Below are 15,512 nucleotides of genomic sequence, written 5' to 3' on the forward strand. Positions count from 1 at the left end.
CTTCTCTAAACATCGCCCTCTCCTTCATCCTCCTTCTCCCACTAGGAAGCGACACCCCAATACACAACCACTCTTTCTGTACTTAATCCTCCTCTCGTCTTCCCAGTGAATCCCTCGCCATCTTATAATACCATTTATAACGACAACATATGAGCAAAGGCCATTGAAGAATAAAAGGATCAGGTTGTCTCAAATACCCGACCAGTGGTAGTCCAACCCTCCATCTTCTCCCTTTCTGCTTCCCCTCTCTCCTCTTCTCTCTCTCCTTAGCTACACAACAAGAATCTCTAAGGACAAAGGGTCAGAGGGGGCCCCAACTTTCAACGGGGTCACGGTCATTTATTTGGAAATTTTATCCCCTTAAGGTGCAGTTTCAGTCTTTGAATTTTTTTCCCCCGCGTGATGGTAATTAGACTGGAAGTATTTGTGGTGGTGAGTAATGGCGGGAGTTGGGGCGTCCGATAGTATGTTCCAGTAGGAGGATGATACTTCACTCTTGTCATTAGAGCAATTTAATTTAAGAGGTTGAAAGGGTTTAAATTCTGCGGACATTTTATTTGTATGTGTGTGTGGAGGGAGCTGTGAGCATAAAATTAAGTGGCATACTGTATGTAAACCCCTGACCATAAACATGTGCTCAAATTTAAATGTGTCCTGAGATACCCATTATAATTTATCCCCGATCTTTTTTTAAACATATTAAGATGGCATGACGTGGATTTTTTTCACCCATAGATACATTATAAACGTCTTCTACACGTAAAACTTTAATCCCTTGAAATGTCAGCTTAAAAGAAGTCATCGGTCAGTTCAGTCACTCGGGGGATCAGTCATTATCAGATACCATCAGTAAACATTTAACATTAAGTGAAGTCATCAGTCAGTGGGGTTAAATTATTCCAGAAGAAACAAAAAAGAGTCATAAAGGCGAACGTTCATTAGTGTCCAAGACTCAAGAGCCAAATGGGGGCCTTGGTTAATGATCTCCCTTACCTAGTTAGCCATTTAAGTCAACAATATACGTCTTCAGCAGTTTGTTTAGGTCAACAAACTTTTCATCCTCGTCGTGTAAGTATTATTCTTGAGGAACACGGTTTTCTTTTTTTTTTTGCTATGGTGTTTCTCTTATTTTTTTACTTTTACTTTTATCCTCTTCGTTACTAATTGGCTCGTTAGTGGCTTAAGGCAGTCGTTTACGTCTCTGTTTACCCAATATGTTATTAATTTCCTATTCCTGCTAGCTTTATCAATGAATATATCTCTTGTTTCTGGTTTTATTTTCTCAATATCCTTTCGCTTTATCCCTCTTTCTTCATCCCTCACTTACCATGCCTTTCACCCGCTGCAGCTGGGTCATGGTGTCACCTGAGCCCAAACCTGTATGCCCTACACTTGAGAGGATGATTGTTGTTTGAGAATGAGAATACGTGTGAAGGGGAGAGGGTTCCAGGGTTGCAAAGGTATAAGAAAAAATAAAGAGGGAGGAAGGTATTAATGTGTAGTGTTCCAATACTGAATTAATGATTGATGGTAAAGTGATAAGCTGAGCGTTTTCATAGTGGTTTAATTTTAATCAGTAGTGGTAGAATGATTAGGAACTGGAGGTTGATAAACGTCAGACAAGGTAATGGAAGCAGAAAGATTTGAAATAGACTCGAATTAGGGGGCAGATCCAGGGGGCTCTGGGGTTCTGGACCCCGTTTTCATCAGAAAATTCTAATACTTTTTCTTTAATGCAGTATTGTACTCAGGCATTTTTGTATAGTAAAAAGTAATATCTCATAATATCAAGTGCACATGGCCTCAAAATAGCTTCAAAATGCCCTTGATATTGGTCAGATTTAAAAAAAAAATCCAGGGGGCTTACAATGCCCCCACCCCCAGCCCCCCCCCAGTTGGGTGGGCTTGCAGTGCTCACCATGTAACCCCCACCCACAACTCCATTGGATATTTCTGGATCCGCCCATGGTTCCATATATTATTTCCGCTTGAATAATTCCAAATCTAGTCTAGTGAAATGTAAGCTAACTAAAACAGAAACTTCCTATCATACTGGGCTGTATGTCTAGTATGTAAAGGAGATTTGGGCCTCCTCCTGTGCCAGCAGCACACCAGTACCGGGGTCACGGTGATGGCTATATCTGCCCGAGGAGGGAAGGTGTTAGAGGCTCAACGTGCTCCACCAGTGGGGTGTGGACAAGCCTCTAACCCTTCCCTCATCCTGCAGATATTGTGACCATCGTGGCGTCGGTGGTGGTCCTGGCCAATGGGACTGGTGGCCAGGTGGTCTCGGCGGTCCGCGGCCTCCGATTTTTTCAGATCTTGCGGATGGTGCGGATGGACAGACGAGGAGGTACCTGGAAGCTGTTAGGGTCTGTCGTTTATGCCCACAGACAGGTAAGATTACCATATCCATAATAAGTTAACTTTTCAGGTAACAATTAATATCATTTGTTTGGAGGCAATAAATTCTACGGGTTGTAGTGGCTCACATCTTATTTTTATACTGTAGAATTTTACATGATATACTGATATTTTGTTATATAAATACTAATGAGACACATAGGTGTCTTTAGTAGAGTGTAGAGCTGATGCACTTCTCATACAGTATCATTATGTCTAAATCAAATATAAGTCTGTATATTTTCAGCCACTGGCTGCAACTCTATTAATAAACCATTTATTATTATTATTATTATTATTATTATTATTATTATTATTATTATTATTATTATTATTATTATTATTATTATTATTATTATTATTATTATTATTATTATTATTATGAATATGAACAGTGGGGTAAATAGAAGATAGGTACAGTATTGAGTAATTGCAAAATAACGATAAATTTCAAAAATTTTGTTAGACTACACAATTGACATTTACAGAAATTGCACAGATAATAGGTATTTAACATTAAACTTCAACTCGTCATGAACGTGATTAAATATTTATAAGTTTTAATTACGGTATATGGTAATTTGATTGAAAAGATGTGGCGGCCGAGTGGACATAGCACTCACCTCCTGTTTCAAAGGCATCTGGTGCATACCCTGGCCACCCCCCAGTCAACCCTTTTGTGAATGGGTACCTAACTTTATACTGTTGGGAGGTGATGGCGGTCAAGTCTAATACCAGCACACAGCCTCCTTGTGTACCAAAAGCTAAATTCAAATTATATGAAACTTTACTTAACCAGACTTGATCATGAATTAGTAAACATACTGAAATGGTTCATTTGATTGGTGACAGTTAGTACAGCTTATTAAATGATTGATACACGACAGATTTGGAAGCAAAAGAAAGCCCGTACTGTATCTCTCCTCCTTAACTCAGTCCATGTTTAGCTAATGCTTTCTTGGGTGCATAATCACTTTTTTTTCTGGTGGCCGGGACCAGAAATATATATTTTGATTAATTTAAACTTGAAATAGACAAAAGATTCAATATTTTGGTAACCATGCTGAAGGTTTTAATGTGGCATCTTAATGACCTTTTATGGGAACTGTAATTGCAAAGGTGTTTGTGATTGGTGGCGGATACTTTGCGGCATCAGCCTGTAATCCGTTTATGTAATTATTTGATCCATACCATTATGGTAGGTAGCGGGCCTATGTAGCGGAGAATATTGACATGTGTGGGAAGTTTCCAGTCTTGGCTATAGTTAAACGACCTAATTATAATGATCACTAGTGTTCAGTTCAGTAAAGAAAACCTACCTTGTGTAACAGGAGCTGATCACCACGCTGTATATAGGGTTCCTGGGGCTCATCTTCTCCTCTTTCCTCGTCTACCTCGTCGAAAAAGACAACAACGAGAACTTCAGACACCTCCCGGACGCCCTCTGGTGGGGGGTGGTAAGTCTTCAGATGATGCCGTGTTTCTATATACAGTACCTCGTGTCTCAAATGCTTTTGGTTAGTCTACTCCGGCCTGGATGTATCCTATCTCTTAACCTGGCGTGAGCACTTAAGGAAATTGTATTTACCGGGTAACTTATCTAAACTACTAATGTAAGCTAACCACAAACCCAACCTTAACTTAATGTAATTTCTCCCTTAACCTGATCTAAATACCCAAGGAAACTGAATCTAACTCAATATATAGTCACTGGCCTAACTGAAACTAATCCAACCTCAACCTAACTTGACTTAATGAATTTCGAAGGTACGTTAACCTTGACCCCTCTCACTGCTAGTCGAAGCCAGCCTAACCTTACTGTAACCTAATAGTAACCAAACCAAACCAAACCCCAACCTATCTTAACCGAATCCGAACTGATCCTGACACAAGCCTTTTCATAACCTGACCAAACCTGACCCACAATACCCAGGATCAGAATGTACAGTAGCTAAAACAACTATCTGTGCATACTTGGTGGGAAACAATATGAGAACATGAACGATAAATTTTGGTATATGAGGGCTGTCGCTAGTCACATAAAATTTCGGAGCATATCGACCCCCACCTGCACAGATAGTTGTTTTACCTTCTGTACATCCACTCTTATGTGTCAACAAAGTGTAGTCATTTTTATTAGCTAATTATAAGCCTGTACGTACATGCTAAATTTTACATAAAAAATTGACAAGAGATGAAGTACAGTATAGCCTTTTGCTCTCATGTTGTTCTTAATATTAATACAATTTTCTCCAATTTTACCACTCACTGTTATTGTCATCTTGCACAGTGCCCATTGCACCATCACACACTTTTTACTATTGATAGTAAAACCTTTCCACTATCACCATGATAAGTTGTACAGTAATAGTAACACAATTTTCAACACGCGCACCTGTTGCCATTTCATCTTGTTTATTGTTACAGATATTAATGTCACCACCATCACTTTCATTACCATCAGTTCACCCAGTGTCATTCTCAATACCAACAGATCACCCTGTGCACGGTGGGTTATGGGGATGTGGTGCCCAAGACCTGGCGGGGGAAGATCATCGCTTCAGGTTGTGCCCTTCTCGGGATCTCATTTTTCGCCCTTCCAGCGGTCAGTATAATTATTATTGATAATATTAGTACAGTACTGTGTTACTGAGAATTGTATTCCTTTATAATTATTAGTAGTAGGCTATATTAAGTTTTATAGACCTGCATAAAAATTTAGAGGATTGCCTCATTCATATTTTCCTTATCCTCCAAATTTCTTTACTTTATCTTCTTCGCCCAAGGTCAGCTCACTAGCCAATCGGGCAGTTGGGCTGTTCTCTGGTACACATTTTTGGGAAGTACTGGGCATGTACGTGTTCTTGAACATAATGCCAGCTTGTCGAGTCTGGTTTTAAACAAGTTCACAGAACATTCAGTGGCAGGTTATTCCTAGAGATCACAATCCTTCCTTCAACGAAGTCAGCTCTGATAGTTTTCTGTACTTGTGACTTCTTTAACTTTTGTTCCAATTAGATTATTATTAATTTCCCTCCAACTTGTATATATCCCCTATGAATGGTCACTGTATCTTAACTTATTCTTGTTCAGGTATTGTTAAAAAATTTCATAGCTTTTTTAATGTACTGTAGATTATTTACTCCTTTACTGCAGGCACATCAGAAAGTGTTGATTCAGGTGTTAACATTTACTGTTTAATCACACAAGGGAATAAGCTTTGAGGGCTAATCTTAATGTGGTCCAAATTAAGTTTTACCTTGGTAGAGTAATTTCATTTAATGTATTACTGCATCACTCCACAGGGTATCCTAGGCTCAGGGTTTGCCTTGAAAGTACAGCAGCAACAGCGTCAGAAGCACATGATCCGTCGGCGCCAGCCAGCAGCCACACTCATACAGTGTTTATGGCGGTGCTATGCTGCTGATGAGCACTCCATGTCCGTCGCCACCTGGAAGATACATCAGGTCCCTCTGCCTTCACCACCCTCGTAAGTTTTACCTTCACTTGATTTAATTTCCAGGAGATCTCATGAAATGGCCACTTCAATTCCAATAGATTACTGTATGTCTTAATACACCACAGGATGAATGATACACAGCAACTAGAAGTTGAATCTATGATTTCGAAAAGGCAAAGGTTAATTACTGTATTTGACCGTTTTGTAAATTTTTATTGGCCATGAAAGCAATTGGGGAAGGGGAATATTTGATCTAAACAAAAAAGCAGAATCATGAGATGTGCAACTAACATCAGAGGTCCATGCTAATATATTAAATACAATTTTTCTTTTTTTATGCTCAAGATGATTTTTGCACTTCCTTTTTTAGATGCTGCTATTCCTCTTATTAGTATACTTTTTAAGTTTTGGAAATAATTTTTTTATCAATTTGATTTGCATTTCCTTAAATAATATGCTGTATAATTTCGTTTATCTATCTTTCCAGTGAAAAATCTCCTCCTTTTTTTTTATTTGCTATACAATACGGTATCTAGGTCTCCTTTCATCTTGGAATTCTATACTCTTGGCTTTATGCACCACTTCATATATTTTTCTATATTAGTATTGTTCTAATATAACCTAACTTTTAGAGTATCAATTAACAATCCTTACTGTATTCATTATGTAGCCATGCTATATAATTTTTACCATCTCAAAATCTTCCCAAAATGCGTTGACATCCATAAAACTTATTCCAGATATAATCCCCTCTACTGTATGTGTAAATAATAAAATCCAGAGAAAATACATTGCACTACAATCAAATGTGCTCTGTTCACTCTCTAATTCAGTGTTTAGTGTTACTGTACGTACTTAAAGATTTTGCATTATCAGTTATATCAAAGATCCTTGCATTAATATTTAAATTTCTAAAAATATATACTGTATTTAAAACTTATACTATATGTCAAATGGTAGTTTGCTGATGTCTTTTTGGATATTAGGACAATCCTCATTAAGTACTTCAATTTTTGTTGTTTCTTTGCATCTTTTTATTAATGATAGAAAGTCTCAAGATGCTTTCACTGATAAATTAATGTAGCCAAGTTATTATTTAACGTGTCATTGCTATTTAGGAAAGCAGTGAAATTATATAGTGATTAAAATTGTTTTCAGATTTTTGTTTCATGGTTTGGAGGGAAACAGTGAAATCGTCAAGGCATTTGAAAAAAAAAATCTTTCCGTGGCTTAAGGTATATACGGAATTATACATAATTTTGAAATTTCCAAAATTTTCTGCCATACTTTGGTGATAGAATGAATAGTGTATATCACTGTTTATGCGGTTTACTAACGCTGACATTTGAAGAAAGAAATCTTTTCTTAGTTTTGACAAAGTTCAATGTATCATTTTGGGGTTCTTTGAATTTATCAGCCATTTTTTTCCCTTCTCTCAAAACTTCCAGGAGACAAATCAGGTAAAACAAAGAACTTTACTTTACATAATGCCTGTTCGTTAGATTCTCGTCTTAGCCAGTCAGTGTTAGAACATCGTACAAATGAGGGCTCTCTCTCTCTCTCTCTCTCTCTCCATCTTGCTGTTTCCTTAGTAATAAAGCATTAATTTTTATAATTCACTGCTGCATTTTATCCCCCGTAGTAGATTGCCCTTCACAATTATATTAACTTTTGTACAGTACAGTATCTAATTTCTGCTATTATAGTATGTACTGTCTGATAATGTTGTGAATAGGGTGCCAAGTCAGACTGTACTGTGGTTATAGTGTCTGAGTGCCGCTATTTTAGTACTATACAGTGGTCTCTTACAGTTCTTCAAGGTATGTTTAAAAAATTTCTTTAATTGCACAATTTGAATATGAATAAAGTTGAATTATTATGAAAACTGGGGTTTAGATTCATGTCCTTAAAAATGTGTACTGCGTCCCCCAAAATAAGGGTAGTCCATTAGACATCAGACTCGTGGAAAAGAGTTACCAAATGAAAAATCTTCATAGAAGAAACCTTGAGCTTATTATACTAATTAGGCTAGGTTAGTTTGGTTCATTTTATGATGATAAATTATATACTGTATTGTAGCCGTACCTGATCTTTTGGAAAGTTCCCAGTCTCACCAAATATCAATAAAGGCGCTCTTGATTTTATCCTTATTATATTGTACTGTAAGTCTGTTTATAAGATCACCATTTTCTCCATGTAACTGCTTTTCTCTCCTCACCAACCACCAATAGGATAAGATGAAAAATAAAACTTAACTCATATAGGATGTTAGGGTAGGTATAGTAGGTCTAGTTTGGTATATCTTATCTACAATGAATCATTCATGTTGCTGTGAGAGAGAAGTCTAAACTGCTTAAGTAGGAAATGCTGCCAAGGCAAAATCGACTCACTAATAATAAGCTTGCAGGACAACTGGATGGAGGGAAAGGTAAATGACAAACAACATCCACCTCAATGTATTCAAGTGCACATTTTATGTGAAGTCATTGAGCAAATTTCCCTCCTGACTCTAGCCAGAAATTTATTAGACGATCATAAGTCATTAAAGAAATGGTACCCATTAATAATGCAAAGATTTACAAAATGTAAATGAGTCATACATTTGTAAGAGACCACTGTAGGTTATACTGTGATTGTATTGTGTCTTAGACTAGAATGTACTGTGATTGTATTGTTTGATAGTATTGTTATAGACCCAGGTTATTGTATGATTGCACTATCTGATCCTGAGGATTATGGTACAAGGTTATACTGTGATTGTAGTGTGTGATAGTGCCATAATTATAGACCCTCTGTATATGATGTTAGTAGTGTCTGATAATGATTTCAGTATAGAAACTAGTCATCCAATTGTTTCATCCGGTTGTAGAATTATAGTGACTGGCATTCCCATTAAGTGATACCAGTTGTGTTGTAATCATATCTATGGTAATTATATTGTACAGTACTAAAATGAGATTGACTCTATGAATTATAGTTTTAGAAATGAGAGTTACTAGAAAATAACTCAGGACTTAGTGACATGCTGTGGTTGTTGTGGCAGAATATTAACGGATAGTCGTGTATGTCAACCTTATTTCTTGGTTGTAATTGTCTATGTTGCAATGTATTCCTTTTGTTTTGTGATTTTAGTAAGTGTCCCCTCCAAAAAAATAGTCATGTTATCAGAACCTACAGTTTTTTTTTTTTTACCTTTCCAAAGCAGATTTTCTTTTTTCTTCAGTTAAGAGACATAAGAAAAACAATATTGATTACTGTACAAACTATGGTAATTCTTATGGCATAAACAAATCATTACTTAATTTATGGTCATAACTGGGTAATGGCCAAACAGGGGACTAGTTCCTTTATGTATAGTAACCCTTATGAAAGAAAAATATGAACTGTGATACATATCTTGGTGTGTCTTCCTTTTCTGTAGCAATTTAGCATATTTTCTGTACGGAATATTGTACATACTGTACCCATATATGGTACACAATACCCTTACTTTATTTTTTACATTATTTCTGACTGTGAACGTTTCAACTCCGTAGTTGGAACAGTTCTTGAATGGACATGTAAGGCCATGAATGTCAGTGATGGTAAATGCAGCTCTGTATGCCTGATGAAGTTATATAGTAGATAACAATGTGTCTGCTTGTTTATGATATATCAGGGGTTGTGCAGAGTGGACTTGTTAGATACACTGTTCTTAGCTGTGTATAAGATTATCTTCGCTTGACATGGTGTTGCTTCATCTTGTTTGCTGTCAGTTTTGTTCTCTCCTCGTACTAATTTAGTTTTGGTGTGTCCTCTGTTTAGCTGTGTTCCATCCTTCTTCTGCATCATCTTCCACATTTCATGCCTCTGTTATCCCCTGCCACTAAAGGTTGTTTATATTAGGCTATGGACCTCCCCTCAGATAATATATTTTTACACTTTATGGACTTGACAACTTACAGGCTCCTGCAGTCCAAACCAATTAAAATGAGTCTCTTTACACATCCATTGAGAGTATACAGATATATTTCAATGTGAAATATTAGAATTACTGCTTTTAATATTAAGAAGTTTTGGGTGGTGTTAGAAGGAAGACATCATCTTGAATAATATATTTATTCATTTGTCTTTGAATTAGGCATGAAGTAGACTGTATATTTCATTGCATCAAAATTTCTCCTATTTTGTCTTGCATGTTGGCATTTTTTGGAATTTATTGAAAAGTTTTAGCAAAGGAAATTTTATTTTAAGATAAGCATTTTTTCCCACTAACATCTGTTGTTTTAGTTGTTCGGGAGCTAGGTAAACACGCTTTGGAGCTAGCTCGCCATCCGTGAATGTGTCTCTTAAACTCCTTTCCAAGGCCTCTCACACCAGTAGTACACATCACTGATGAGTACGACTGGTGTGAGAGGCCTCGGAAACGTGTTAAAGAAACCCATTTATGTGTAAGGAGCCAGCTCCCGAATGTGTTCACCTAGCTCCTGAACGACTAAAAAACAGCTGTGAGAGTTTAGGCCAAACAAACGATCATTTCCTTTTGTTGAACCCTTGCTAGTAAAAAACATTTAGATACTAATCTAAGAAATGAGGGAAGCATGTATTTGTAAGTTGCTCTGTGACCTGGGTTTAACCATCAATTAGATATTTCTGACAATGCCATTATTTTTCATACACAGCTAGCTTTAATGCAGTGTTCCTAACTCTTGAGCCGTGCTTCTTGAGTTGCCCATTGTCATTCAAGCAATATTTTTCTTGGCACTGTGCTAAAAGTATCATGCTTGTTTTCATAATTAAAGTAAAGAAATTCAGTTCAAGCAAGATTTCTTGAGGTCTTAAAATTTTAAGAATTTGGTTGTCACTCAGCATGTATACAATATGTTATAAATTAAGCACATTATATTGTAACTATAAGTAGTAGACTCTGTGGCAATTAATCTTGTGTTAAGTCATGCTTGATGTAAATGTTTACTTTTAAGTAGAAGGCTTTTTCCCCGACTGTTTATTTCATCTGCTCCAGATTGGGTTGTGCCCTCTTACTTCACTTAATTTTTTGCTCTTCTTAATCTGATCCTGACCTTGTTGACTTTTGTTATGTAATATATTCTAATTACTGTGTTAGACAGTTGTCGCTCACCTAGATCAAGTTGTTTATTTTAGCTCTTAGTGTTGGGTTGATTCAAGCTGACTCAGACCAGGTGGAGTTTTAGTTACTTCCTGGTTGTGGGTTAGCCTAAGTTGACCCAAAACAGATTGTGACATATGTAACACTTCTTGTTGAAACAACCTGGGCTCCCCAGTTAGTCCGTTTAATTATCATACAGTTTATCACACATTGACTCTGTTTTGGAGTGAACACTGTATTTTTTTGGTATTTTAGATTCAAGAAATATGCATTTTCCTCTTGAATGCTGATACTGTACAGATATTTATTGCTTTCTCAACACTGAATTTTGCATTTAGTTTTGTATAGTTTACCTACATTTCAGTTTCACATAATAGAGTCTTGATGTACACCATGTACAATACAGTATATAGAATAAGGTAATTTAGATAGATAGGAATTTACAGGCCTATTTTCAGAAGTTTATAAATTAACTCAATCATATGTACAGTGTAATATGCCATTCAAGTACTGTACAGTATGGAGCACAATGGGAGAAACTTCTTACGCTTTTAAGCAAAAGCAATTGATAAACAAATCAGATAATATCCGAGTGAATGACTGCTTTAACTTTTTACTGGGATAATTCCTTTACACTGTTTCACTTCTCAGTTCAATCAGGGGCTATATCAATATTAAGCAAAAATTAATTCATGTTAATAAATGCAGCCAAAGTTTCATTAACACTTGGCAATATTTGACAGCTACTTGTGAGTTACATATTTTATTGGTTTTTAGCCAATAAACCTTTCTTTTGAGTATAGACTACAGTGACCCCTCGTTTAACGAACACCTCGGTTAACGTAATTTCGATTAACGAACTGCCTTCCATAAGGATCTTCAATTCAGTTAATGAAAAAAAATTCGGTTAACGAAGTTCTTACGAACCGACCTCAACATGTTTTCGCTTGCACTGACTGGGCAACCAGCTTTAATATCAGTCCGCCAATACAGTAATCGGTTCTAGGGCTTAAATTCCTTACTATTTTAGTAAATATCAAGAAGTTTGTACTATTCAATAATTTTAAAAGTTTAATATTCAATTTTTTAGTCATTTTAACAATTATTGAACATAATTGAAGGTAAAGTTATTAGTTTAATGCGCGGCATCCAGCCTCTTAACACAGCAAACAGGAGTTAGTCTCTTTCTGTTTTCACTGGAGGTAACATCTTGCTTGAGACTCTCTTCAACTAAACGCTTTTTTTCTGTGTTTCCAAGCAAATTATTGGTCATTTTGAAATATATTTTACATATTGACAATATATAATGCAGTGCAGTGTTGATTTAAAGAAAATAATCTTGAAATACACCAAGAGAACTAAAATTTTATGGATGAAATGGTGCCATGGGGTGACTTCTCTTCCACCCCAATGCCTTTTCTTCTTCCTTCTCCTCCACCCCCATTCTAATTCCCATCATCATCATCATCATCATCATCATCATCATCATCATCCAGGAGCCTTCTACATACACACCTCAAAGTAAGTGAACTTTTCTACCATTTTTGTTGAATTTAGGAAATTTTTGGTGAGCTGGAACCAATTACCCAAAAACCCATTGAAACAATGGTTTCGGTTAACGAACGACCTTCTGGAACGGATTGAGTTCGTTAATGGAGGGGTCACTGTATATCAGAATAACAATATGGAAAACTTCATTATAATACAGTACTGTAACACAGAATATCTAGGTAAATAGATGTTAGAATATTAGTCCTCATTACCTACATAACCCTCAAGTAGATGCACAACATTTCAAGAAGTGTTGAGGGAACTTTGTGTCTAACTGTTTGCAATTGTTGAGGGAACTTTTTCTGTAACTGTTGAATGATAATTTCTGATTTACATTTCGTTAATGTGTGATAATAATAGATGTTAGTATCAATATTGAATGTACTGTATGTCATCTGTACTGTTGGTGTCTTGCACACTGATTCCCAAAAGTTCACTGACACTTCACAATAATCCATTTATCATTACCCTCCAATATGTCACTCATTACAGTACATTGTGTTAATGTCCTCATTTTGTTAAGTGAAAATACTGTAATGTCCATAGACACTAGTTAGTATGGCTTCAACAGCAGTGGGTAAATTTTAACAGTGGAAGATTTATTAAAAAAAAAAATATTTATAAATTAATGTGAATTACTGGGGTGGGGAGGAAAGAATAAGTATAGTGCAGGTCCTTGATTGTCAGTAATGTATCACAAAAATCATTTTCCTCTGATGATGTATTGTACTCTGGTCATTTTGAAAGGTCACATAATTGAATGCAACAAAGAGGTACAGTAGTGTATTTTCTGTGTTTTCTTGTTATCCATTCAACCGAGGACATACCATCATGTGTGATGGACTTCCTTAAGATATTTGGGGAAAATAGATTTCTTTTGTATAGATAATAATGTGACTTAGCCATTTAAGTAACAGTCATATGCAGGAATTTCCTCAAAATTTTGTCTTTGTAAAATAAGCTTGCAACTACATTTTCTTTCTTTCTCTTTTCTCTTTCCTTCCTCTCCCATATTCCCTTCCACTTCCTTCCCATCCCACACTCCCATATATCACATGACCTTTGTGTTATGACGTCAGCATCAAGATCGAGGAAAAGGAAAAGATCACTAATGCTTCTTCAATGTAAGTACTCCTGACCCTCGCCCTCAACAAACAATAAGAATCTTTGATAAATACTCACATACTTATCTTGTATTTCTCTGAGTGAGTTGTATCTTTTACCCGAGTCTCTGTAAAATTACCATAATTTAATCTTATAAATGTAGACTATAATCTACTATATTAGGAGTCCTACACCTGATGTTTTCTGTTCATGTTAAAATCGTGTTAATCCACGGAGCAGACTGTACAGGACTGTTTTAATTGATTCCTGTTGCACTCATTTTAACATTCTATTCCCCAAATGATATACAGTACTTCATAATTTTTGGAGTCAAGTTGCCATTTTAATACTTATACATTACATAACATATATATGCTGTACTTTATTGGTTCTTTTACCCTTGCTCAGAATTTAGCAGTTTATATGTTGAAGGGATAAAATGTGTGTGTGTGTGGATACAGTAAACCTCACACACACACACACACACACACATGGGAGCTCAGATTAGATGAATTACCAGTTGAGGAATAATTTTCATCCATGTGCTGTAAAAGTATTGTCCAGTACCCTCTTTGCTCCATACCACAGGAGGAGTTATCTATACAGGTATTGCACCTGTTCATCATAATTGCTAATTTGAATTTGCAGGGTAAAACAGCCAAATAAATATACTGTATCCTTTTCTTCACAGATCTTTTTCCACTTCCTCCTTTTCTTTGTGTTCCTCTGTCTGTATCTTGTGCACCTTGTTTACTCTGTGGCTCTTGTTCGTTACTAATCCTTTTTGGTATTATCACCTTAATCTACCTGGTGAATGCTGATTGTTCCCTGACATACTGGTATGTTACTGAACACACTAATATGTAACAGACAAATTTGTTTATTCAGTTCAAAATATCATCAGAGAACACACAAAGAAAATCATTACTCCTCAATGATCTTCAAGGAATCTGTGGGCCAATGCCTTATTGTTGTTTTCATGTGTGAAAAGGTCTTAGAGATTTGCAGACCGTAAATATCAAAATTACTTGGCATTTGTGGCTTGTGTGTTTCACCCTTTTTTCATTTTGCTGCATTATCTTGAATATGGTACAGGTATTTTATTATTATTATTAGTAGTAGTATCGTTGTTATTATTATAATTTATTTATTTATTATTGCTCAGTATTTGTTGTGATTTTCATCTCTGATGTTTAAAGTGATCCAGAAAGAATTTAAAATTTAATTTCATCCTAAGAGTTTGTAATACAGTACCAATGTACCTTGATAAATTTGATGGTGCTATAGTGATGCAGGTACTTACGGTCTGTCAGTGTAGTTAGTATCCTAGATAATTGGTTGGCTTTAGAAATAATTAATCCAACCCTAACCTCCATGCAGTGTTGCACTCATCTGACCATTATCTTTAGTAACAATCAAGGTTTAGTAGGTAGAGCACCATATAGTGTGGCTGTAGAATTTTCAGTTAGTTAGAGAGCATTTTGCCTCATTGTTGGAAAATCCTTGTTATCTCATTTGACATGTGGCCTTTGTACTGTACATTAAAGACATTTTCTAAAGATTAAGGTTATTCTCAGTGGTTTTATTTCTTTTTCTATGATATAAAAAAAAAGACTCGCACATTAATTGAGAGTAAACATTTAACTTCGTTAAAGGTAGATTATTCCATATTTCAATTCTGAATGATGATCACTTTTCTGTGATTCAAGCTTGACTGTGGCATGGGTTAAATATAATTTTTTTCGCTTAAGATGGGTTAATATATAATTATTCAATTTCTTTACCTTGGCTGTTGTTTAAGATGTGGTTGCATAGTCAGTGGTGTGAGCACTGTTCTGTTAAATGTTCTTTTCCAAAACTTACAGGAGACAACTGAGTTCGATCAGG

General features: G+C 35.9%; 1 protein-coding gene across 3 annotated transcripts in view; it reads left to right on the forward strand.

The window, feature by feature from the left end:
- The window catches only part of LOC121873251 (potassium voltage-gated channel subfamily KQT member 1-like), a 158,695-nt gene that overhangs the window by 100,829 nt on the left and 42,354 nt on the right, over positions 1 to 15,512 (forward strand). For 2 of the 3 annotated variants that reach the window (XM_042376664.1, XM_042376663.1), the window contains exons 4-9: positions 2,228 to 2,397; positions 3,735 to 3,860; positions 4,898 to 5,008; positions 5,709 to 5,893; positions 7,312 to 7,323; positions 13,601 to 13,645. In XM_042376664.1, coding sequence (XP_042232598.1) covers positions 2,228 to 2,397; positions 3,735 to 3,860; positions 4,898 to 5,008; positions 5,709 to 5,893; positions 7,312 to 7,323; positions 13,601 to 13,645 — 649 coding nt within the window. The remainder of the gene's footprint in view (positions 1 to 2,227; positions 2,398 to 3,734; positions 3,861 to 4,897; positions 5,009 to 5,708; positions 5,894 to 7,311; positions 7,324 to 13,600; positions 13,646 to 15,512) is intronic. The other variant, XM_042376665.1, reaches the window with a different exon arrangement.

Source organism: Homarus americanus, unplaced genomic scaffold (assembly GCF_018991925.1).
Source record: "Homarus americanus isolate GMGI-L3 unplaced genomic scaffold, GMGI_Hamer_2.0 scaffold32929, whole genome shotgun sequence".
Taxonomy (NCBI): Eukaryota; Metazoa; Arthropoda; class Malacostraca; order Decapoda; family Nephropidae; genus Homarus; species Homarus americanus.